The 27,520-nt window shown below is 32.2% G+C and overlaps 1 protein-coding gene across 7 annotated transcripts in view; it reads right to left on the bottom strand.

Annotated features, from left to right (window-relative positions):
• Positions 1 to 1,399: 1,399 nt before the first annotated feature.
• Positions 1,400 to 27,520, bottom strand: part of LOC143235562 (protein vein-like) — an 84,308-nt gene continuing 58,187 nt past the window's right edge. Inside the window, exons 2-7 of one of the 7 annotated variants that reach the window (XM_076473809.1) lie at positions 26,746 to 26,962; positions 15,615 to 15,780; positions 9,538 to 9,695; positions 8,585 to 8,690; positions 3,484 to 3,545; positions 1,423 to 1,841 (exon numbers count right to left, since the gene is read on the bottom strand). In XM_076473809.1, coding sequence (XP_076329924.1) covers positions 1,774 to 1,841; positions 3,484 to 3,545; positions 8,585 to 8,690; positions 9,538 to 9,695; positions 15,615 to 15,780; positions 26,746 to 26,899 — 714 coding nt within the window. In that variant the 5' untranslated portion in view covers positions 26,900 to 26,962 and the 3' untranslated portion in view covers positions 1,423 to 1,773. Of the gene's footprint in view, positions 1,842 to 3,483; positions 3,546 to 8,584; positions 8,691 to 9,533; positions 9,696 to 15,614; positions 15,781 to 26,745; positions 26,963 to 27,520 lie in introns of those variants that run through there. The other 6 variants (XM_076473806.1, XM_076473805.1, XM_076473807.1 and 3 more) reach the window with 6 other exon arrangements.

The following is a 27,520-nucleotide window of genomic DNA, read 5'->3' as shown; positions in this document are numbered from 1 at the left end:
ATAGTTTATGTTAGCATTTTATTTCTCTGGTGATTTACTTATAGTATCTATTTTCCGTTTTTAATTTTAAATTCACAGCTTACTTAAGATTGACAAGATTCAGGTAATGATCCAGTTTTTTTCTGGTTCGGGCTCTGATTTGGGGATTATTGTAGTTATAACATTCTTACCACAATTTATATGGGATGACAACTTAGGTGATATATGATTATTACCACTTATACTTGGTTTACCATTTGGTAACTCTGAGAACTTACCTCTGACCCACCTGGGTTAAGCGCTTACCATTGGCTTGTTTGAGAACAGTTTGAGTAAATAAACATTATTGGACCACTGCGTTTAGAAAATGTTCCCCAACTATGAACGTTCATTCCCTGTATACTAATATTTCAGATATCTTGGAGTTTCAAAAACTGCACTTTGTTTAACTAACCCGTCCGAATATAAAAGATATTAGACTTATACAGACTTGTCTTAATTTTGATATTAACCTTGAGTGACTTAGAATTTAACTACCAGTATTATATTTAGGCTAACGATTCTGTGACTGGTACCAATTTAGCTGTTAATTTTGCTATCATTTTAATGCTTACAGATACAGAAAAACAGTGTGGATTTACATGTTTGAAATGTTACATTGGTGACTTCTTTTTATACGTTAACTTCTTCCAAAATATTATTGATTTACACTTGACTATTTATTCCCTCCCCACATAAATGTTTTTGTTGTTGCTGTCTACATGAAACACAGACCTCATCACACTGTATTATACAGATAACACTGACATTGTCAGCAACTCATTCAGCTTTGCTTCGCTTTATTAGTCAAAGCTAAGTATGAAACGTGGTGTACAGTGCTCTTCACATATGTACTATTAAGCTATATTGTTGTGGTGGCTATCCATTTGTTTTGCCATTTTTGTCAAGTTTCTCGACTTCTACCTCTTCATATCTAATCCACTTCCCCCTGTCTTACAACAATTTTCTTAGAGAATAAATGCTATTGAAAATCCTCGCTGAGATTTTGCTCGTTTTAAGATGTTTTGTGCATGTTTTTCGCATATTTAAGACAAAAAGATGAGGTAGTGCAATCTTCTTAAAACAATTTGTAAAATTTTTGAGTGCATTACATTACGAACTAAGAGTTCGCTTTTATTTGTTGTCTTTCATCAGATCTGTCAGGTTATTACCAAATTAATTTTTGAGTGCATTAAATTATGGACTAAGAGTTCACTTTTATTTGTTGTCTTTCACCAGATCTGTCAGGTTATTACCAAATTAATTTTTGAGTGCATTACATTATGGACTAAGAGTTCGCTTTTATTTGTTGTCTTTCACCAGATCTGTCAGGTTATTACCAAATTAATTTTTGAGTGCATTACATTATGGACTAAGAGTTTACTTTTATTTGTTGTCTTTCACCAGATCTGTCAGGTTATTACCAAATTAATTTTTGAGTGCATTACATTATGGACTAAGAGTTTACTTTTATTTGTTGTCTTTCACCAGATCTGTCAGGTTATTACCAAATTAATTTTTGCTTTCATTAAGTAGAAATTATTCAGAAGTATTGACGTACCAATGTTACGTCGACTGATTTATTAATAGTAAATAGAAACTAAAATAACAAAGGGCAAAAGCAATTATTTGCTGGGATTAAGTGATTGGTACGTTTCTATAAGAGACTACTAATATCATAATCTCATCTTATTAACAGACTGAAACATGTCAATAAATTAAAAGCACTGATGACGTACAGAGTGTACATACATTTTATTTTCCCAAAACGGACTCTAGAGTTCTTGTTGTGGTTACGATATCCGCTAAAGTCTGTGGCAGCACTAGAAAGAAAATAAAAACAAAATTATTTGTTTGCAACACAATAAGAAAAGAAATAAAACTTGAAATTTTTCTGATCATAATTAGCAGAACCAATGATATTGAAATTCAACTTATATTTAAAACTAAAATTATCTATTTGATATCACTAAAAATAATTACCAGAAATGCAAGAAGTACGAAAACAAACAAACAAAAACAACAATGTACATTTCCACATCACATTAATGTATTTTCTCCAATTCATTTTGGAACAGAGATAGATCCATATGATAAGAAGTTAAAGTAATTGACTTATTCAAAATATTATCATTCTGTTCCAAAGAAATACATTTCCTGTTGCATCATTTTAAATAATTATAAATATAAGAGGAGACAGGAAAAATCATATTTAACTTTGGTTTTAAATGCACTGTCTGTTGTGTAGGTTAGTTATTTTTGTGATATTAGCACTTTTATCTTTGAAGAAGTAAAATTAGAAAGTACACAAAATATAATTGTTTCAGTCTTATATCTTATTGCATTGCCATCCGTTACGTGAACATAAAACCTTAATATGTACCATTTTGTGTTCCACTTTCAATATTTACTTATTAAAGGGCTTAGTTATCTCACAACTTGATGGTGTATAACTTGACAGAGCACTTCGCTCCAGTTGATTGAATACACAACAAGTTTACACTTCTCGAAATGTCCCCAACTTATATGCATGTACTTGAAGAAATATTTAATGAACCGAAGCCATCAGCCATTTAGAGAAGCATTTTATTTTAAAGTAGTCCGTCTTGTATATTTCTGCCTGTTTCTATTAAAATGGGTCTGGTACTATAGTAGAAAGATTGCACATCATCGCTACAGTAAATACACCATTGTGGATAGATCTTATTAGTATTTACGTTTAACTGTGTTTTAACTACAAACTGGTGTTGTTAATTTACATAAATGTTTTGTAAACATCTAAAATATTTAAATACGGAAGCTTTTCAGTACACATATCATTGGCAACCGCAGTATTTACACGATGCTTATTCATACTTGTGAGGAAAACGCGAAGCACCATCATCCAATTAAATTTTTTTCGTGTTATGTGAATTAAAATAAACAAAGTAATCGATAATACTTTAAATAGATGTATTTCTGGTTTTGAGAAAAGATCAAGAACTGTTAAAATAGACCAAAGATGAAGAAATTTTATAACTATATTATGATTACAAAAATATAAAACCACATTGCAATGAAAGCAAGTTAAGCCTAATAACGATTGTGTTTTCAATGCTCTGACTTTGCTTATCGTTTCAGTATTATTTTCTGTTTAATAATGTAAACTTTTTTTTTGTGAAGAAATTATATCAGAAAATGAAATAGTGCAAGAAGAAACAAAATATAATTATAGTGTGAAGAACATATTGCAAATAATTATTTTAGGGCATAAAGGTAAATTAAAAATCAGATTGCACAATTTAATTTAAGTAGACATCACACAAAGTTTATTTTTCTCAAAATATTTCACTTTAGCCTTCAAAGAAATAAGTCAGATATATAAACTGTCAAACACTCTGTTTATCAAAAACATTTTAAAACTATTACGGAAGAAAGGTACTGCAATTCGAATTTCTAGGCCTAATATAAAAAAATTATATATACCACCAAATGTGTAGATCGTATCTTTTTGTTCACATCGCCTTCCTTTATAGCCATCAGCACATCTACGGAAAAATAGAGATATTGAAAAAAAATCCAATTACTCTATTTCCTCTGATTTGATAGAAAAATAATTGTAGATCACACAGTAAAAATAAAAATCTTGCATTATAATAACAAACAGAATAATTAAAAATAATATGTATATCAATATAGAAAAATCTTAAATATTTTTGAGAAAATACATAATATTTAAAATAAATTTCTTATTTTGACAAAGTCATACAAGTTTATAATTGGGGTCATGAAAAAATGAAGAATGACAATAATATTAGTCACAATTTAAATATCTAGACAAAAATGTGTTGGTGGTAACTTTAACGTAAATTACAAGTAAAATACTTTATCTTTTTGGAGCTTAATATTATAGAAGGAAACTACTAATGAAATATGAATTTAAGGAACAAAACCGAATTTATGAGTCCAAATAATTAATGGAATTTATTCGGGAGAATGCAATGCTATCCAAGTTATTTACAAAGAAAAAGTCATATTTCAAATAAATCATTCTCGATTTTTGTACACACATGTGACCTTTAAATTTTTGAGGTTCACCCCAAAGTAGCACAGTGATATGTCTGTGGGCTTAAAACGCTAGAAACCGGGTTGGATACCTATGGTGGAAAGAGCACAGATAGCCCATACTGTAGCTTTGTGCTTAACCCGTTGCGCCAAACATGCTCGCCCTTTCAGCCGTGGGGACGTTATAATGTGACAGTCAATCATACTATTCGTTGGTAAAGGAGTAGCCCAAGAGTTGGCGGTGAGAGGTGATGACTAGGTGCCTTCCCTCTAGTCTTACACTGCTAAATTAGGGACGGCTAGCACAGATAGCCCTCGAGTGGCTTTGTGCAAAATTAAAAAAAAAAACAAAATTGTGCTTAACTTCAAACAAACTATGAACATCAAATAATTATTCAGGTTTCAAAACATTAATGACATTCATAGCTACAAGACTCAATCACTAAATTAGACTGTTCAACCGCTAATCAAAAGAGACAGAGAAAATACTTAAACATATTGTGGTATATGCATTTATTAACACAAATTTCATATCCTATAAAGCTAAAATGTATGTAGCCTTCTCGGAAGGATATTTTATTTTTAAATTAATTCTACGTCATAAAGTAATAGAATAAACTTGGCAGAAAGCAAGTTATACAATTCTAAAAAAATCTATTTCTGCCATTTGTTGTTCCACTAACCTTCAAGTATCTATTTTAAAATATCTCGTCGCACAGTTGCCCTAATTTAAGCAACTGATAAATAATGGACTTTTATGATGTTCGGACACACTAATGTCCTACAAAACGTTATATATAACTGGAATACATAGCACATTTTAGACATATCAAGAAGAAGGTAAATCTAACACTTTAGCAAAAGTTTAGAAAAATCACAAATAAGCAGCTAAGAGGCTTATTCATTGTAATAGATTTACCGTTATACGTTTGTTTTAGTACGTACGCTTGTTTCTGTATAGATGTCTTTTTTGCATGTGACGTATATTCTGGGTTGTCTATTACGCAGTTCCGCCTGTTCTCCAAATTTGTAGAATGTTTTTAAAAGTGACAATCAACAATATCTGTTTTCGAAAACGCGCTAGAATATTGCTGAAGCGTCGAAAAAATCGCGTGATTCTTATAAAAAGTGGCTCGCTGAAAGACGATAGAGAACACTATTGGACAGCTACAGTAAGTGCGAGGTGTAACATTATCAACACAAAATTAATTTGCTCGTATTGGATCTGGACCATCAATAAGATATTCAGTTGTAGACCGGATATAAAAATCAGCATAGTTTGTAAGTTTGTAAAAGGGATATATATATATAAACCATAATTTGTAATTTGTTTGTTTGTAATTAAGCTCAAAACTACAGAATGGGCTATCTGTGTTCTGCCCACCACGAGTATCGAAACCCAGTTTCTAGCATTGTAAGTCAGCAGATATTCCACTGTGCAACTTGGGGGCATCATTTATAATAGCAATTTACAATAACCGTTATTATAAATTATATTGTTCTTTATGTTTGTATATTAAAATATATTTGGTTAAAAAAGGAGATAGTGTGTGTGTCAATTTTGTTGGCGTATAACATAAATTTAATATATGTTGATATTTAATTAACTACTAAGCTCAACTTAAAATTCCAGTTATTTGAAGTAGTAGTAGTACGTCATAATGATGTTCGATCTTAATCAACTGATCGCCTCCTAAACTCGACTGCATGACTTCTGACTACAAAGACAGAAAGAGAAGTTTCCTTCAGAACAGGCTAGGACAGATAGAGGAATCGAAATAGTGGAATGCTGCACTTTTAAATCACTACAAAAGACTTTGTGTGATCCCTCACAAGCTATATATATATATTTTGAAGGCGAAACTTCAAATTATTATTAATTTAAGTAATAGTTTATAAAATCCCTTTATATTAGTACAGTTTCATCCCAAGATGGCATGACACAGAGAGACAGGGAAGAACGTACAAATAAGCCTTTCATAACAGTTATTGTGGTACAGGATCTATAAGCCAAGATTTATTGCACATCTATGACCTTTCCACATATTATTTACACTGTCTCTGTATTAACTGCATACAGAATACCCGACTAGCGCATATTACTTAACAGGTGAAAAACTAGCTGTTGTTTTTCAACTGTGATATTTTAAAACTCGTTTGGAGTGATTTTGTAATATTGACTACTGCCACTTTTAATTCTTAACACGAGAACTGCTACATAATACATTAAGTATAAATAAACTTAAACATTGAAGGCGTGCCGAGGAGCAGTCACAATTTCCCAAACTCATATGTCACAAAATAAAATTGGCTTTGAAACATAACTGTCTGTGACCCACCGGTGTATCACGTAGTCCATTACTAAAAGTCGATTGTGACGTACCGTTGTGACAAATGGCAGAGAACATTTAAAAACTGAAAAAAAATGTTACCCATATACATTAAAGTCTCGTAATTTCAATGGCTGATAATGTTATCTATTTATCATAAACGAATGTAAATGAACAACATACCACTATATTACTGTCGAAATGTCTCCTTTAAAGTGAATTTCTTTTATATATATATATATATCATCATTCCTATTCAGTTCCCGTATTGAAACTAAAGTAATATTTTAATAACCAGATTGATAACCTACTTCGAAATTTTACTTGTTATTAACTCTATTTGTTTATAGCGAAGTGTATAATTTATATATATATGTATGTATATATTAACAGAAAACGTACTGCCACCTCCACTCTACAATATAACTTAACCACAGATTTTATGGCTAACTTAAATAATTTTGCGAAACTAAGCTTGACCAACAAAAGAGACATAATAGGACAATCGAGACAGTTAAACTATAATAAGTTTCTTTGTGAGTCAATCAAAACTAAGATCATTCTTGAAATAAATTTCTGGCGTTTTCATGGAATAATTATTGATAAAAATCAGTTAAGATTAGCAACTTCTAATGATACGTAGGAAAGTTAGTGCGTTTCAGTAACACTATGTTCCAACAATGGCTTTTATGTCAAGTGATTTAGCACTAAGCATAACATAATATTGTTGTTAGAAGTATACAATGAAATGTATAAACTGAAAAAAAATACCTGTACATTTTTTTTTTTAAATTTAGAGTTTCTATTCATGAAAGAGATTTATTTTTATTTAAAAAGTTTGTGATATAATATTAAATATTAAATAGCTAATTGACAAAACAATTTATGTTTACAATTGAACCGACATTTTTATTTTCTTAATGATATTTTTTTGTACTAGACTCTTGCCTGGTCTATCCCACCTTACGCCTTTATTTTAGGCTTCCCACACCAACACCCATTACTTGCCTGTTCTATCCCACATTACGTCTTTATTTTAGGCTTCCCACACCAACACCCACTACACTGTGTGTTTTTCTTAACAAAGCCACAGCAGATAGCCTGCTTATATAGCTTATATAGGTTATATAAATTGTATATATTTATATATATACACTCACACAAATACTACATAATACAACCTCCCCTCCCTAGAAACAATCAGTGTTATCTAGTAAAGTAAATATTACAGCTCACAACAATTAAAGAGTACAATTTATAAAAGTTGACAAGACTACAGATATTTCTGTGGTACTCGTTGGTACATAAAAGATATTTTAATATAGACATAAACAACTTTATAAAATCAAATTTGCTATTTTTTTAATTTGACACTCAACGTTTCGCTTCATAGCTTCTTCGGAGGAGTTGTACTAAAACATAAACCGCAAGTGATAGCGAGAAGCATCAAATGGTTTAAACAATAAATCTGAAAATCTAATATTAAACAAAACTACCGCAACATAAACAACAAGGAAGACAACCAAAATACTCAAAAGAAATATAGTATAATTAATAACAAAAATATTTGTTTAAGTTTTTGGTACTGGTTGTCATATTGACTTATTTTTTAAACATAAATAATATTTTATTTCAGACGCCATATTTGCTTTATTAATTTACATCATGTAGTAAAGTTTCGATTGATTTTTTTATTATTAGATATACTTTGTTATTGCTTTAAATACTTATATGATTTATTTACGTTGTATGTTTAAACGTAAAACTACACAATGGAATATCTGCGCTGTACCCAGTACAGGTACCGAACCTTGGATTTTAGCGTTGTAAGCCTTACCCCTTACCACTGATTTAGGGGCTTTGATTTTTAGGGTTTTTTTATCCTATCAACAGTTCGAATGCAATTGCGTTAGACTTAGTGCAACCGCGTATGGTAAAAGCGTAAATTTGAAACGTTAGGAAGATATATCCAGAAAGTTTATCGTCTTTTCATTTTGTTTGTTTTCAAGAATGGTGATTTTACTGCTCTCTATCCAACGCTTTAAAATACTTTTCGAAAAGATAACAAATTTTGAATAATATTTTATTCCATTTCAATTTTACAAGCGGTCAATGAAGTTTAAAAACAATCAGCAAATTGACGTATACTCATAATGAAGAACTTATTCATAAAGACAAGAAACAAAACTTACTCACACACCCGCTCCTGTAGAGACTCAATCATCGTGCACGTTCCACCATTTAAACAGAAGGACTGAACATTACACGGTGATCTTTTGAAGTGCCAAGATGTAGATTCTATAACAATTATTTAAAATTTCGTGTTTCAATATAAAACTGACATTTTAAAACAAAAACATTTATATTTACGAAATATAATCAAATTCCTATCTATGCATTTCACTTTTCAACTTCACAGCCATTTTAATCCAACTATTACATCTTTTGACACAAGGTGTGTTAAAATTTCACTCATTCATTGCTGGGTTGCATTTTGTAATAAGTAAGTTCGTTTGGGTTCGGTTAGTTTTAAATTTCACGCAGAGCTCTCAAAGACTGTCTGCTCTAACCGGCTCTAATTCTGCAGGACTTCAACCTGCGGTCCTCAGATTGCAAGTCGAACGCCCTAACCATCAATTCATGGCAAACCTCGAATTAAGTGAAAAACCGCGAAAAAAATCATTAATTTGTTATTATTATTCTTATTTGTATTTTAGCCATTTAGTATTTAGATCTTGTATAAAGCTGAGTATGAAAAACACCAACAATTAGCCCCCCAGTGGCACAGCGGTACGTCTTCGGAAGTAGAATGGTAGAAAGCGGATTTCGATACCCGTTGTGGGCAGAGCACAGATAGTTTATTGCGTAGCTTTAGCGTAATTACAAACAAACAAATGCAACAGTTAATATACAATAAGAAAACTATATTTACAATGATCCAAGTTAGTCTAATCTTTTATTTAAAAAACCTAAAAACCGTGTTGAAGCAGAGCAACACATTTTGTACAGCAAGACAAAAATTCTAGATCTTAGCCATGGATTACGATGTGTGTTCAGGTGTCAGTAGTTTTAATGTCATCAGGACCTGTATTCAGAATTAAACCCTCACTTCTTTAGGATGTCATAATAATGCATACTTACTTACCAGTGCTATGTTCAGATGATTTAGTTGGTTTTCTTGATCCAGTAACTACTACTTTAACCTTACTAGTACTAATTGGCGCCAAGATGTTGCTCGCTCGGCATTCGTATCGTCCACCATCCCGTCGCTTAACTCGTTTTACAGTTATTACAGAACTTTTCCTGTAACGTATTATTTAATCAGAAATAATTACATGACGATAATCCAAGTAAAGATTAGTCTAGATTAAATTTTGTTCAATAAATTTTAATTAAGATTATGCTAAAATTGTTCTGATCTTTGTTCATCAATACAGTTTAATTATAAAAATATAAATCTGATAAACTATAATACTGTGACTCTACTTTCAGACAACAAAGTTTTCGTTCATGATATGAACATGATTTTTCATTGTATTTCGATAACAGACATAATATCGCTTAATTTCGACTCTCTTTACGCTTTCGTAAACTTTTCTTTCACTTAATTCTAATTTCTTAACCTCACAAAGTTTTGCGTCTTCTTCAGTTATTACTAAGGGGTATTTCAGCAGCATCCTAAATATTGAATTGTAGATAGATGGAAACAATGTCAAACTAGATGCGTGCATTAAGTAGGAGTTAGTTAAGAAAACTGGGAAAATTTAAAGAACCATAAAGTTCCTGGCCCAGATAATATTTTCACAAGAGTTTTGAAGGGGGTTAAAGATTGGATATAAAAGTCGATTACTGCAATTTGTTGTCACTACTTGAATAGTGAGCAGGTAACAGAAGATTAGAAGAGGACTCTTCTTTTCAAGAGAGGTGATAAAAATTGTCCTAGAAATTATAGACCTATCAGTCTTACATCAGTTATGTAAAAGATGCTTTGCAAAGTCTTTTAACAAATCACAGACTTTTATTAGATAGTCAATATGGTTTTCCTTGGGAAAAATCTTACCTCACAAATCTTTTAACTTTCTTTGAAAAGGCTACTTATGTAGCCTTGGGTAAGAGTGTAAAATTGTTGCATCTAGATCTTCAGAAAGTATTCGACAAGGTGCCACTTAAAAGGCTTGTAAAAATATATATACATATATGGGGGATAAGTTAGCAAGTTAGATAGAAGAGTGGCTGGATGGAAGAAAGCAGAGGGTTATTACAAATGGAGTACAGTTAAACTCAATTAATATACCAAGTGTGATACTTTCAGAGATCAGTCATACAACCTTTGCATTTTCGATTTACATCAATGACATAATGAAAGAATGGTTAATAAATCACTTAGTGAGTTAAACAAACAAATGACAAATGAAGTTTAATTATAACAAATACAAGATTATGCGTGTGTGTAATCATAATTTGAGTTTTAAGTGTAATTTGGATGAATATAGCCCAAACAGTATAACGAAGTAAAGGGATTTTGGCACAATAGTTGATAGGTTTCTAAAGCAATCCAAACAATGTGCCGTTACTAGTGATAGAGCAAATAGGATTTTGGGTTGTTTCTACAGAAATATTGAATACAACTCCAAATAGAATATAATTTTCTTAAAAGATTGATGGTTAGGTCACATTTGAAATATTGTGTTTATTTTTCGGCTTCTTATCTTAGCAAATACATTGAATTTTGAGAAAGGGTTCACAAAATGATGTTTTGGATGGTGGGACTGTCATAGGAGGAGAGGTTGAAATTTCTCAATTTGTTTTCTCTTAAAAAAGAAGAGTTAGAAGGGATATGATTGAGGTGTTTAAGATTGCAAATGGATTTGATGTGTCGATGAATCATCTTTTTCATATTTAATAGTGAGAATAGTATAATTAGGGAACACAAGTATAAATTATGGTAGGATAAGAGCTTATCTTCAACTAAAAAAAGTTTTATTTTTCTAACAGGGTGGATGGTCTTTGGAACGGGTTGCCTTCGGATGCTGTGAACGTAGTAAATTTAATTGAGTTTAAGAAAAAGCTCGATTAGTGAATAAATGATAAGGGATGGTTGTAGTATTTCTTTTTAATTTATCAATAATAGTTTTAGTTTAAGTTAGTGGGTGAAACAGTTGTTCGAAAACGTTATTTTATTATGCTATGAAATTGCTAATTGATGAAGACCTACAGAAATTACATATACGATAAGATTAATTTTTCTCGGTTTACTGCCAGATAATAGCTTAATATATCTAATAAGAGTGTGCGTCTTTTTTTTTCAGTAAAATAATGGCTTAAATATGGCCAATCTGTTATACTCTCTTCTTTGTGACATATTCATAGATCACATAAAAATTATTTTATGAACTGGACGGAAACTCTGATTTCTATGTACGATATGTTCATTGGTTTTATGTTTTATTAAAATTGATTAACTTTCCAGAACTGGCAGCAGATAAAGAATAATAATATGGTTTGGTTTGTTATGAATTTCACGCAAAGATACTCGAGGGCTATCTGCGCTACCCGTTCTTAATTTTGCATTGTAAGACTAGAGGGAAGGCAGGTATTCATCACCACCCACCGCCAACCCTTGGGCTACCCTTTTACCAAGGTCGCAATTATAAGTCCCCATGGCTGAAAGGGCCAGCATGTTTGATGCGACGGGGATTCGAACACGCCACATTTAGATTAGGAGTCGAGTGCCTTAACCATCTAGCCATGGCGGACCAAATAGTAATATAAAATGTTGGATATTATGGGCTTCTGGTGGGAAAGTGGTGAGTTTACGGACTTAGAATGATAAAATCTGGGCTTCGATTCCTAACAATGAACAAACCACTTAGCCTAATGCAGCTTTACATAAAAACTAACCAACAGGCCAAACAAGCATTATATTTTTCAAACTTTATGTTACATATATTTTTTTTAATATGTGAGACTTGAGACGATAGATTAAGTCTGCGGGAAATGAATCTTACATCCTTAGCAAAACTTCTCTACTAAGATGAATTTTACCATTCTCACTGTAGTTTGATATTTTAACCTTATTTGTCTTCTCTGCATGTCGGTCGTTATTTTGTTTTAGCTCAGGTATTTTAAGCGGTGTATATATATAACCCGTTCAGCCTAACAGGGATTCAACAAACCTACAATGGCAAAACAAATGTGATGCCATGCAACACATTCTGAATAGATTAGTAAAACTAACTGTAGTCCAACTTTAGTGATGATCAAATCGTCAAAATGAATGATATTGGCTATTTCAAACTCTTTTTCAAAGATAACGTTTATCAGTTTATTGTGGACGAAACTAACAATTATGGTGACCGTTCAAGTCGTGAAAAGGGGAAATTGGAAATAAAACAAAGCATGAAGACGGAAATCTGATAATGTGGGTTTAAGAGCTAAGTGCTTCCTGAAAGAAAGGCAGGTTATGTAAGCTTCTTTCAAATGTGCACTGGCAGTCAGTTTTGAGTTGGAGATTTAGTGAAGTACGTTGTTATAGGCGACTTTACCCTCCCCCCCCACAGACGTACACAGATATATATATATATACATCTGCGGTATTAGCTGACATATCTGAAGGTAGAGTGTAGGAACATTTGTAAACGTACAGGAGATGTTCTACAATCACTGTATTTAGCAGTGACTCAGTGTTGACGTTTTGAACAAGATTTATTCTGGTGGTTTACAAAGGAAAATAAAGTTGTATGCATGTGGTACGACAAACTTTTAGTTTATCTGCTAAATAATATTCACTCAACACATCTACACTGATCACAACCAAATGATTTGGTAAAATGCCATAAAAATGATGGAGCTGCAGTTGATATTTCATGTTCTCCAGCACTCATTGATTATATAAAGGGCACTAGCTTAAATAGAGATGACTAAATTATGATGCTGTACAATTCTGGTAGAAAGTTGGTAAAATAGTAAAAGAATGTTTTTTCTTTAATCTCTTAGATGTATGCATACTGGATTCTCAAATTATAGAGCATGTTTACTATAAGAGGTATTGTATACTCAAAAGGATAATGCTCAAATTCAAGTAAAATTTAGCAAAAGATTTTGGAAAAGAGCTGGTATGCCATTAACTGAAAATCCACATAATGCTTAGAGATTGGACAAACATGCTCGGCCTTTCAGCCGTGAGGATATTATAATGCGCCCATGAATTCTACTATCCGTTCGTAAAAGAGCGGTTTAAGAGTTGGAAATGGGCGGTGATGACTAGCTGCCTTCCCTTTAGCCTTAAATTGCTAAATTAGGGACGGCTAGCACAGATAGCCCTCGTGTAGGTTTCCTCGTGTTCATAACCAACAGAGACTAAGAGCCTGAAACAACTCCTTCCACTGTTCATTGAAACTATTCTTGACATTAGGGATTGTATAGAAAAAGGGTTATCTTAGAAATATTAGAATGTAAAACAGGCATCGAGAAATTCTTGAAGATCTTCCATACGTTAATAAAGACAGGTGGAGCTTCAGTTTGACCTTGTATGCGGACAGTCTTTCTTCTATTTTCACATTATCATATATAATAGCTCTTGTTACCCCAAGCGGAGCACGTAATAGTAAAACCTTCAGTTTTAAATGCTGCTTTAAATGTTTCTTTTCAAAATGAAGAAATAAAGCTTAAGTAATATGAAACTTCAAGTTATAACGTATTTTATAATAGTAATTTAATTAAAATACATTCATATTAAAATGATTTCATTAAATTTTGAAAGCAACTCAATAAACATATACAAAGAGGTTTTTAAAATGGCGACCTTGGCATAGGATTAATTTGCTATCAGTATTTATATTCATAATAAGGTATCATAGTAAGTTCAGAGTCACTGCTTGTTCTGTTGTCCTGGATGACAATAAAATTTCATAAATATTCAATCTGTGAAGTGTTAACAATGCCATTTTCAGGAAGCTTGTCTTGCATACAACACCCACTGAAACATGGAGTCCTGTCGCAATGTTTGTTACAGAGTATTCTTGACATGCCACATCTTTGATTTTTATATGTTTGTCAATGGTGTTTCAGTCCTAGAAGCAGTTAAGTCTGTTTTACGTTACTACTAACAGGCATAGCATGGCTGTTTGCACTTTCATAAATTTCATACTAACGTTATACACTTTAATTAGTTGGATGACAACCAGTAATAGTGAAATATATGAACACGTGGCTGTACAACAATGTACTTCATTTCACACTATGAGGCGGTAGTATTACCTCCTCATTTATATATAGTTCACTTGTAATTTCCGTAATTATTTCTATTACTGTAAAAGATTTTGGCAAAATAATGGAAGTTATTGATTTTCAACTTGAAGTTTTCATGTCTCTGAAATAGGAAAAGTAGTCATGTGCTATTTTAAGTGTCATTATATGTCATTTAATCTATTGGTATAAGAATAATGTGTTAATATTTTTCCAGAGAAACGTTACAAAAATCTTAAGTTAAACAGTTTGCTAGATTTCGAAAGAGGCTTAATCTCGTATGTAAACGCCTAATATATCCTCAGAAATACGAACAAGGACCTGTACCAAAAATGGTATCAGTATAGCTATCGAATAAACAATAAATTGTAAAAACACAACAAACACGAGTATAACAGAGTAAAAAGTATGCTCAGAACTTAGTGTTACACTATAATATCCAATCTCTATCGAAAGGAGAGAAAACGGACAAACCAAGATGGGTTACTATTAAGAAACCTCCAATTACATCATAAATAGATAGGCAGATCAATGACAGGATGTTGTATAATCAGACGAATCATATTCTATCTTACAGGTGATGAAAACCAAAATAAGCTCACTACCTTGAATTTCTTGTCCATTTGTTAAGCATGGTGGAACTTTATTACAGTGTAGGCACCTTTATACTGAAAAGCTTAGAGCCTGAGAAATAAAGTAACAGGAAACGATTAGTTAAACCTTATTTTAGGCCAATGTTCACCTTACTATGAGCCTTTTATTTTCAAATGAAGCTGATCTGCTTCAGAAAGATAGTGTGTAAAATATGTTGCTGAACTTGTAAAGATTGGTTCAAAGAATATGAAAAACATTTTGGATACCAAATTTTGCCACCACAATTACCAGATTTAAATGTTAAAGTAAAGTTAAACTAATTACCATTTCAATTTAATTTTGAGTTAGTTAAAATGAAAATATGATAGCTTAATTTGATACCTTTTTGTTTGTATTTGAATCCTTTTGTTTTCTTTGATTAGTTTTTTATTTTTATACCACTGCACTTTCGGCCATGGATTCCCTTTAACTTTACACTGTAACTTGAGCTGTGTGTTCAGTTTGGTTCTCACTCTAATAGGATGAATTCTGGCAGATGGTGGCGTGGCTGAAAGAAAACAACAACAAATAATAATTTTAATGTTGGTTTCACCACAGGGTACTGATAGTAGTATATGAAATTAGAGGTGTACTAGATATAAAGCTTTTAAACTGCTGATTAATTTCATAATTCCTTCAAATACCACACAAGGTCTATTCCTACATAATCATATTTCGTCAATATTTTTTATTGTATCAATGAAAAACAACATCACAATATTCAAGGATCCTGATCACGTAGTTCATATTTTAATTATATAAACAATAAATACAATAGTAATCAATAATTTGTGAACACCAGCAAGCCCACCAGTGGCACAGTGATATGTATGTGGACTTATATTACTAAAAATTTAGTTTTGATACCCGTAGTGAGTAGATCACAGACAGCTTTTTATAAAGGTTTGTGCTTTATAACAAACATTAACTTATGGAAGATTATAAACTTGTATTTTCAACTATATTAACTCCTAATTATATAGTAACTCTGAGTGTAAAATTTGTCATGAAAAAGCTGGCTTGTTCCTCTTTATTGCACAACTTATACACCAACTCTGATTATGGAAAACGTAATGAACGTGTGAATTAGCAGTGTTTATAAAACCTCATGTAAAATGTACACGTTTTTACACAGAAGACGTGGACTATAAGAAGAAATTCTTACGCAAGAGTGGTTTCCTCATTTTTTGATAAATCGAAACCGTGACTATTTTCACAAACAAATCTTTATAAATCCACTAGTATATAGTGTCCACTAATGTACAGAACTGATAACGTTTATAACATGTAAACATGCCTTATATGTTAAAACAAAACAACTACTTATTTCATTATTAATTCATTTAACAATCCAATACACTCAACCAATTGTTTTTACTCTTCTTTCTCAAGATAAAACGATTTAACCCATCAGCTTAATAGATCGCCTCGAGGCCCGGCATGGCCAAGCGTTTTAAGGCGTGCGACTCGTAATCTGAAGGTTTCAGGTTCGAATTCCCGTCGCGCCAAACATGCTCGCCCTTTCAGCCGTGGGGGCGTTATAATGTGTACAATCAATCCCACTATTCGGTGATAAAAGAGTAGCCCAAGAGTTGGCAGTGGGTGGTGATGACTAGCTGCCTTCCCTCTAGTCTTACACTACTAAATTAGGGACGGCTAGCACAGATAGCCCTCGAGTAACTTTGTGCGTAATTCAAAAAACAAACAAACAAACAGATCGCCTCGAAATACTCCTGATGTTATAACAATAACTACGCAACTTATAGATTACACCTTGGTTATTTGTGGTGCAGTATTCATCCTTTTATATCTTTACTCTCTAAATAAATGTTTGAATCAGGTAAAAGCTAGTGTGACTGCTGAGTCTCCTGAGCTGAATTTTAAAGCTAGGAACTTATAGTTAAGTTTCTTGTAAATACTTTGTAACTTTCACTTCACTCAGGCTTAGAAATTTCTCTTGTGTTGTGTTTTAACTAGCATACCTCACTTCTATTTGTTATGATACTTTCGTTTTAGCTGTACATTTTTGCCTTGTTATTTGTAAATTGAGTTTCATTTATTCCAACTTGTTCTACTTCAAACCGCTTTTGTTTTATTATTCTACTATTACTCTCATAAGTGCATTAAGTGAATACTATTATTTAAATGCATTAAGTTTTTCTGGATTATAAATGTATGCTCATAATGTTCGTTTCTTGGTATCTTTGTACTCATCTTGTGTCTCCATGTTTAGCTACAGAATCATTCCATCCTCATTATAGCTATAGGAGTAGGTAGTAGAAGTTGTGTTGGATCATTTTAAATAGATTACAGTTTAACAGTGGAAAGTTAAGGAGGTATGGAACGTGAGTTCACTCCATGGTGAAGCTCTGGATTTCGGAGTTGAATTCGAATTTATGGAACACTATAATTTTTTTCTCCACACTTCAAGCTGTATATGCTCTGTAAGAATTATAGTCAGTCTCTTAGTGGGTAGTGTGGGTAGTCTTCACTGTGAACAATATTAACGTCTCGAATATACAAATATCTGTATTTGCAAGATACAGCAACTAGTTGGATACATAATTTTAATTAAGATTACTATAGTTGTGACATTAGATTTACTTGAGAAGTGTTTTGCAAATTTCTCAGTTTTTTTTCTGTTCTCTTTAGTTTTAACCCTCGAAGATATGGAGATAACCAAATTTGGAAGCTGCAATCAGAACAAAAGATTAATTATTTAGTCAGGACAATATTTTTTTTTAAATTATTTACGCTAAACTCAGACATATAACACCTATAAAGTAAACAGTAAATAAGAACATTTTCATGCTTTCTCTGTTTATAATATCTAATATCAGTTTCTTTTCTAAACCATATCGGTGAGAATGGTTAAGATAAAAAATGAGATTGATTAAGACATGCTGGGTAAAGTACGTTATTTTGTAGGAGCGAAAAAAATGTGGTGGTCTGAAATCGAAAACGATTTTTTTCAATCATTTTGATCGCCTGGAGCCATTATAACGTAGTGATTTGAAAATGACTGTCATTATTTTAGAAATAGAGAAATACGTAATTTTATACAAATTATATGGCATACTTGGTGTCAATTCTTATATTATGTGTTTAAAAAGTCATTCATTATATCATGATATTTATACACCATTTGGAGATGATCATGGTGTCGTATTTTTCAAAATGACTGCCAAAATTAACAAAAATACGTCAGTAAATCAGGAGCGTATGCACTCGAGAGATTATTATTATTATTTATTTAAATTTTATTCTGTATGACTTTCTCTACAATTTGAAAATTCAATTCAGTTGAGAGAACTGCTATGTAAACAATGCTGCTATGGCTGACTATACACTTGTAGCATTATTGTCAGTTTCAAAAAGATCGTTTCATAAGAGAGGAAAATATTGTCAGGTATAATATGTTACTACAGATTGAAGTTAATGAGAGATCTGCCTAGAATATTCAGATAAAGTTATAAGTTCTGTTCAGATTCAAGTAGATATCGTGATCCGAGAAAAGACTGTCTGGATTTTTATTCATTCTAAGAACTTGATGGCTTGCGCATTGATGTGGATTTCATAAATGAAGATGGTAAATAGTACATTATTGGAAAAGGGCCCTTAGTACCGTTCTTTCCACTAAACTTTTAATAATGCTAAACGTGAATACAAGAAGTCTGTAATACTAAAAATAATCTTGAGTATTAAAATAAAATTTTGAATTGCAGATATGGAAAACTTCAACATGCATCAACTCTCAATGAATAACGTATCTTTTGTAGAGTTCTAGGTAGCCATTGTTGTAAATAAGCCACTTTTTAAAACTAAAGGATGATCAATTACAGAAGAAAACAACTAGAGTTATGCATAACAGAAAACATCTTCCAAATATTCCAAAGAGAAGTTAAGAGATATTCATGCTCAATAGTTATTTTCAATGTCTTATAAGGTATATCAACCACTATCTTTGTAATGCACAATCCCAAAATCTTCTGCCATAGATACAGATGAAAGAAGTAAATCTAGAAATTTGTGTAAATTCGTGTGTTATACACAGTTCTCTGTGAGGATGATTGCTTGTCATTTTACGTTTACTGAGCTTCATCATCTGTATCAAAGTCGTTCAAAAGACTTAATAAATGATCTGTATAACAAAATGAAGTTTAAGGAGAAATTACGTGATGAATTTGCTGACATGAGACTGCAGGTGTAAGACCATCATTCATACATTCGTGTATTTTGAAGGCATGTGACCACAAATCTGAAGCTTTGCTGTTTACTAAAGTCGTCAAGGTACATAATGAAGAAATTTTCGAAGACTAATCTTTTGAATTGCAGTGTGCTCTATTCCAATTCCCAAGGCAACTTTGAAACTTACATCTGTAAAACTTTATAGACCAAGTGTGAGAGGAAATGAGAGTATAATTCAGGAGTGTGTTACAGTTTCACAGCTGTTAATTAAAAAAAGAATGAAAATATAGAGGCGTCATAGTCAGCATACCCTTGAACTCGAAACTTCTAGTCCCATTGATATTAGCATCAATTTAAGTATACTTATAAAGAATAATACACCATTGAACAATCTGATAACATAACTCTCGACAATTCTAATAATAGTACAACAACTAGGACAATGGACAGTTCTAGTTATCTATGAAATATATGAAAAAACAATCGTAAATTTGTATTATCATGGGTTCTAAAAAAGATTAGATCTTCCTGGGTTCTTCGACAGTTTAAACCACACTCAGTCATTCATCTCAGCTCGAGTATTCTTCCGTGGGATAGATATTAGTATTATAGAACTTCTTACTAAAGACATATCTAGAAATCTTAGAGAACCAGTTACATACCTTCCATTGTTATCAAATAAGTTTATTGTCATTGCAGCAAACCTTACTTCTGTACATCATGTTCCTCTGTGCCAGACGTAACCATTATTGCCATTTAAAGGAATTTAAAACAATTAAAAAGAGATTTCACGTGATCTCAAATGCTTCTATGTTAGCCAATTTTAACAGCGTTGGAAAGGTTAAATACATTTCTTGTATTGTACGTCACGTCACCTTGCAATCTTTTTTAACATTCGATATACCTGCTTTTAATGCTTTGCGCTGTGGTTAAAAATTTGATGGATAGCTTAAAGACCATAAAAGATGTTCCTGAATCCTGTCAAATTTCTGAATTAACTTGTTACTATCCTATATTTACAAATACGAAATATATAAATACAATGGAAGTGACCTTTAGAGAAGATAAGTTTGCAGTGATATTGGGAGTGTGGTTCCTCGTAAATGGCTTAAATTTATCTCTTGAAAATTTGTTGAAAATTTCAGAACTTAAAACTGCACTAATGAAAACTGACATAAACACCTCAAGTGCTGCTGACTAATTCATAAAATATTCAAATATTACTACCACACATTCTTGCCAGCAGACTACTGCCTAGGTATTGGTAAAACTAAAGAATAATGTTTTACTTTTCCTTCATATAACATTTAAAAAAAGAAGAATACGTTATTCTACTGCTTGTCTTCTAAAACTGAAGTCAGTTGTTTTCATAGCAGAGAGGTTGAAATAGAACATAAACGAGATACAATGAAAAGCTAAGGGGTTAACCAAAAGCTGCAGTGATTTAATCCGGTAGTTTTGTAAGACTGAACAAGGGTGTATCAAGTGTTGAGAGCAGAATTAACTTATACTAAACTATACAATTGATAAGGTTAGAAATTGTAAACTTTCGCCAAACTTTTCTTGATTTGGTGTTCAGATAGTGACTTAAATTATTATTATCCTATTCTATTCATCATACTATCATTCATGTATTGTATTAAAACTGAAAAATAAAGTGTCTATGAAGGGTCATCTTATTATTAAATGATTGGTTCTTTTTTCTTTCAAGGTGAGTTTTTGATTTTATTTCTTTCCAACGAGAAACAAATCTGAGTGTTAATGTATTTTTTCTGAACCTCCCACTGGTACAGCGGTATGTTTGTGGACTCCCTTCCCAAGAAACTAGGTTTCGGTACCTGTGGTGAGCAGAACATTGAAAGCCCAGCGTGTAGCTTTGTGCTTAATTCTAAAAACAGTAACAAACATTTTTCTATATTTGTTAAAACTAATTATATTCTATCTATAATAGTTTAAATGCTAAACAGTAAACGTTTATTTTGTCTGATTGAACGCAAGGTTATTAACTTACTGTTTTCGCCCCCCATTGGCTCAGCGGTATGCCTACGGATTTACAACGCTAAAAATCGGGTTTCATTGACCGTGGTGGGCAGAGCACAGATAACCCATTGAGTAGCTTCGTGCTTAATTTAAAACAACAACAACAACTTACTGTTTTCATAAAAGTATTGTTTCATGACGTATCTGGGGAGACTTAACGTCATAACAACATGAAAGAAAAATGTGAAAATGAAACCTGTAACTAAAGTTTATTTTTTTTACAAATTTAATATGTATTTCACATTAATATATGAATAGTTGTCTGTGTTAATGATAATGGATAATGTTTCTTTTGTATCTAATATATATACATATATAAGCACGAATATCTCACTCTCTGTGTGGGTCTGTTGCCTATGCTATATATATGCTGTATACTCCAAACTCGATACAGTTTTGTGCGGGAAGTAACATGACTAGCCATGGTCTCAGAAGCCGTTTTGAGGCCAAAGTGACCAATATTGTCATTTATAACAAAATTGATGATAACTTGTTCTCAAATTGAAAAAATCGGATTTTTTTTAGATGAAGACGGCATATTATTTACATTCTTTTATGAAGATTGTGCATAATCGTTCTATCTGTGATCATGTATGTGTTAGAAATCTATGATCATGTATGTTTTAAAATGATTTTAAAAACTTCTTGGAACTTTCATTTGTACTTGTTTTTCCTATTTCTTTATTCTACACATGTATTAATACATTCTAACTCTCCATAATTGAAAATAGCTAGTAGTTTCTCCAAACTATGCACCCATATTTCTTTATTTAAATACGTTTGCTTCAGCCATATTTTTTACTCTCTATGAATGTACTCACAAGGACCAGCTATATGGTAACTATGTAAAAACGTGCTGCAAAGAGAACAGAATAAATGAATTATTAATTATGTGTAACAATAATTAAGTCAGAATACATTTCAAACGACGTCTAACCCTACAATAGAAATTAGGACCAGATAATGTTGTTTTGGAAATTTGAAATATCATGCAAAGCACATGCAAAAATCAAAAACAAGGTAACTAGTTTTTCTGTGATTAAAACAGCTTTAGTAAATTCTTATTTTTTAACACTTATTTTTATTGACTTTAATCAAAATATTTATTTAGGTAGGGAAATAATTTTGAATTTTTTTGTGAAAAATAACGATTAATATGGTTGTTTTAATCAAAATAACTAAGGATATGTAAAGTCATTTTCACTTAAGTAAGACCAGTTACTACGCTAGTGTGCAATAAAAAGTGTGTTTACCTAGCTAAATTCTATTTAGTAAACAGTTTTAAGTTTCGAGATGCAATTTCATTTGATTTAGATTGTTGTCTTTTAATTCAAATTTGTTATGCTTTATTCTTGTTTCTGATGATTTTATGTTTTACAGTACTGTACAAAAGTGTTATGACAAGAGAATATTTTGCCATTCTTTCCAGTTTATTGGGTTAATACTTCCATGCCGTTATAGAATGTAAATTTTAACACTAATATAATGCTTCAATGATTCCTGTTGACAACTGAATGAGCCAGGGTGAGAATACTTATCATTCTTTAAAATTCCCATATACTCGAACCAAAGACATGCCATAAAGATTCTACTTGAATGAAAATACTAATAAAACTTAGAGTCTGAAATAACTATCATGGTGTTCCATGCACTATATTAACTATACAGAAAGTAGCTAGCAAGAAGCTAGCAAATAGTATCAGCATATGTTAGAAGAAATAATTTTGATAATAGTAATCAAATAAACCTTGATAAAAAAACAGTGTTTAACATTATATATTTTGTTATCATGCAGATTCATAAAGAAAAGCGTAAAGAATTGTCAGTACAGTAGAGAATTCACATGAAAGCTTTACGTAATGGTGGTTCGACTCTCTGATAAATTGGTGCAGACTTGAAATGCTCTCCAAACACTGTCAAGTACACCCTAGACCGTGAGACCAAGACAGACAAATTGGAAAATAGGAAAGGAAGAGGCAGGACGTTCAAAGTCAATGATAGTGGTGTGTTAAGTATCTTCGTTATGCAACTTTGGGTACAAAAGGAAGACTGCCACTGATCTCAAGCATGATATGAACGACAATATGCCAAATGATATAAAAATGTCCAGATCTAGAGCACGAAGACCACGAAGTTGTTAAAAATCTTAACTTCCATCTCCAAACATTTTCAAGAGTTTAAAATTCGCTATAAAGTACAAAACTGAACGTTAATGATTTGAAAAGGATATTATGGACGAATGAGTCGAAGTTTGAAATATTTAGTTCAACCTAAAGGTTGTACGTCCATCGGGAAAAGATACCTACCACAGTACAGAGCACTTACTACGAAACACGAACGAGGCAGTGTGATGATTTTGGGGTGTTTTTTTGCTTGGGCGACAGGGTATATTTGCAAAGTAGATGAAATAATGGATCAGAGCAACTACCATCAGATACTGATCCGTCCTGATGTACTCAGTGGTTTGCGTATAATTACCAAAGGATTCTACTACCAAGAAAATAATAACCCAAAACACTCTTCTAATGTATGCAGAAATTACTTAGCTAAGTTAGTTAGTTAGTTAGTTTTGGAATTTCGCACAAAGCTATTCGAGGGCTATCTGTGCTAGCCGTCCCTAATTTAGCAGTGTAAGACTAGAGGGAAGGCAGCTAGTCATCACCACCCACCGCCAACTCTTGGGCTACTCTTTTACCAACGAATAGTGGGATTGACCGTCACATTATAACGCCCCCACGGCTGGGAGGGCGAGCATGTTTGGCGCGACGCGGGCGCGAACCCACGACCCGCAGATTACGAGTCGCACGCCTTACGCGCTAGGCCATGCCAGACCCACTTAGCTAAGAAAGAAGAAGCTCTAATTCATTCAAATGATGCAATGCCATCCACAGAGCTCCAGTAACAAACTAATGGAGCAGTTCTGGGAATTAATAGATCAAAAACGTAACAAATCAAAAGTTACTTCCAAGGAAACTTTACGGGAGTTTATTAGAAAGATTTGGAGTAAAAATCCAAAGAACACTTTGATTAAATATGTTGCAACAAAGACTGAAGGACTACCTTCAATTTTATTAAAGCAAAAAGTAGACACAGAATATTAACTGTTTGCTGAACTCAAGCAGCCTCGCTGAGTTTCTAAATATGAAGCTGGATAAAATTTTGATGTCATACCAGTGATTCTCCTTCCGTTGTTCTTTAAAAGTAGCCTGAAATCTGATTCTTGACTTTGTCCTCACACTTATGCACAGTACTGTATTTCACACTATTATCTCTCTCCTCAATTCAACACAAAACCTATCGAATATGCATTTACCTATTGAATCTTTTGGCCCTATAGTTAATTATCCGTTAGATCTAACCACAAAGTGGTTTAAATATTATTATGCATACTGCTACACTTATATAGAATTCATAAAATGCTCCAGCAAATTAAGAAATAAGTGGTTTCTTGCCGCTGATATGTTCACGATAAATTAAAAATCTAACGTTTGTTCGCAGATATTTCAGCATACGGTTTTTTGCTCACTTATAACATTTATTACTTATTTGCGAAATAGTAAAATTGATATTTCTACTACATAACATGAAAACCTCACGGAAGTTAAAAGTAAAGACACCCAAAAAACGTTGTTTTCATATCATTAGGTTGACATAATACAGGGTGGCCCGTAAGTCCCTACCCATCCATATATCTTATGTATCCAGTGTATCTGTGCGCTGTCCCTCATTCTCGCTGCGTAATATTATGCAACGCTATGTTCTTCAAGTGTAAATGGGCTTACATCGGCCATATTTCTCTGAAAAAAGAAACAAATTTATAATACATGCGTAATTGAATATAACATAATAACATATGGATGGGTAGGGACTTACGGGCCACCTTTAGTATGACAGTTGCGATTGTCATTAAGAAATATTGAAAATGGAGAACTGATCCAAATGATTGTGTTGTAGAAGAAACAAAACTGCAAAGTAGGGACAGTGATGTTTTGAGTTCCATTTTGAATTATATAAAAGTGTGTTAAAACCTAGCTGGTAAGTAAATATTTACACTACATATCAAAAGCTCAAAGTGGAGACATTCTCAATCACGATGCTTCCATATCATTAAGTTGGAATGCTGGTATGAGAGAAACCGTCTTTAATAAGTACGATAAAATCAGGCAATTATTTACGAGTGAGGTTGTCTTTAACATGAAATTATGGTTTTGTGTATATTATCAACTTGCAGGCTTCATACATTACAGACTTAAGATTGTTCTTAATATGAAGATGTGGTGAAACAATGGATGTCGTAGCTTATTGTTTCCCTTATCATTATTTTTCGAAAATTAAATATGAAATACATTACTCCATAATCTCTTCCCAGAGATAACAAATCATATTATTATTAACCTTCAAAGCACACTCTAAAGATAAATACTATGGGAAAATTTGCTTATTTTAACATTTTGTTTGTCCATTTCGAAATGCAAACGATGAAAATATGTAGTTTCAAGAATCAAAGTTCTTACTTTCAGCTGTGTTTCTTCTACAACACAGTTGCTTAGATCAGTTCTCTGTTATCAATATTACATGTCTTGAAGCTACTTGTAATGAAACCGAAACATGATACAAGAATTATTTTGATGTGTTATGAGATATATATCAACTATGGTTAATGCCCATGGTTGAAAGTTTGAGATATTCCAATAGTAGGAAGATCAACAATAAGAGAATATCAAAAGCTATAGTCACGTATATCTAAAACTACATTTTGATGTCTTAGAGGTTTTAAGATTTTTCCTTTTATTTTTTACCAGTAAAACGGTAGAGTGAAAATTATATCATTAGAATATTTAACAAGCTCCTTTCCACAAAACATTTTGAAATTATCTTGTCATTTTCCCAGTAATGTTATATGTACTTACTTATATTCATATACAGTTTTTAAATATAAATGTTCCTGTGCATTACTGTCAAATGACTGAAATGGAAACGCTTTGAGTAGTTACACATGCACAGTTTTTCAAAGTTATAATTGCTTCTCAATATTGTATTTGATTGAGGGATGATGTCATCAGATTATCACATTTTTTGCATTGTTCTCTTTTACCAAATATGCAAATGTATCTGAAAATAATTAAGTTAAGTAGCTATATAAGAGAGCAAAAGGAAACTCAAATTATATTTTTGATTAAAACAACATTATATTAATTTTACTCTAAATAGTATTCAAATTTGATTATACGAAGCAGGTATATACCATAGTAGTTACGGCCCCACTTGCCAGGCACGCCGCCAGAGGGCACCGCACATGTGTCGACCTCAGGCAATGGGGATGTGGCTAGAGATGATAACGACACCAGTGACGATGATGTTATAAACATCAGACATGATAACGTCATAGTTCCACACATTGTCGCCAGAGGGCAACGATGATGTCACCAGAGACGATGAGGTCATAGTTCCATCAACACACACTGCAATGAAATGTTTAAAATTAAGTAGTGGGAATATTTACATAACTTTTAGCTTTTCGTAAAAGTCCCATTGTTTAATATGTGTAATTTCTCGTCTTTATCTTTTCACTTATAATTTATTTTTAATTTTCTTTTCCGATTCCTTGCTTTTTATCATTTATGCCAGATATGTAAACTGGTCCTCACGGGGCTTTATTATTATTATATGGTGACGTCCACACAGACACTTATTAAACTAACGTATTGCACAGGCAAATTATGCCATCTTGATTATTCATTGCAGGCGACAACAAGTTAAACGATTTTTAAAACATAAATAATTCACAATTAACTAAAATATAATAATAACACTTAAATATAATTTTATCGTCTTTCTAACTGTAGCATATTTAGGAACGAAACCATCACAAATGCTATAGCCAATCAAGAATAATAACAACATTTACATTTATTCCATGAGAAAATATGTGTCTCAATTAACCATTGGTTTTGTATAGTGTAACCCAATCTTTTTCTAAAGAGTATGTTCACTTTTTCCACTTATAACACGTATCTTAC

The sequence above is a fragment of the Tachypleus tridentatus genome, chromosome 12 (assembly GCF_004210375.1).
Source record: "Tachypleus tridentatus isolate NWPU-2018 chromosome 12, ASM421037v1, whole genome shotgun sequence".
Taxonomy (NCBI): domain Eukaryota; kingdom Metazoa; phylum Arthropoda; class Merostomata; order Xiphosura; family Limulidae; genus Tachypleus; species Tachypleus tridentatus.
The sequence above is the reverse complement of the archived record's forward strand: the minus strand, read 5'-3'. Positions and strand labels throughout refer to the sequence as shown.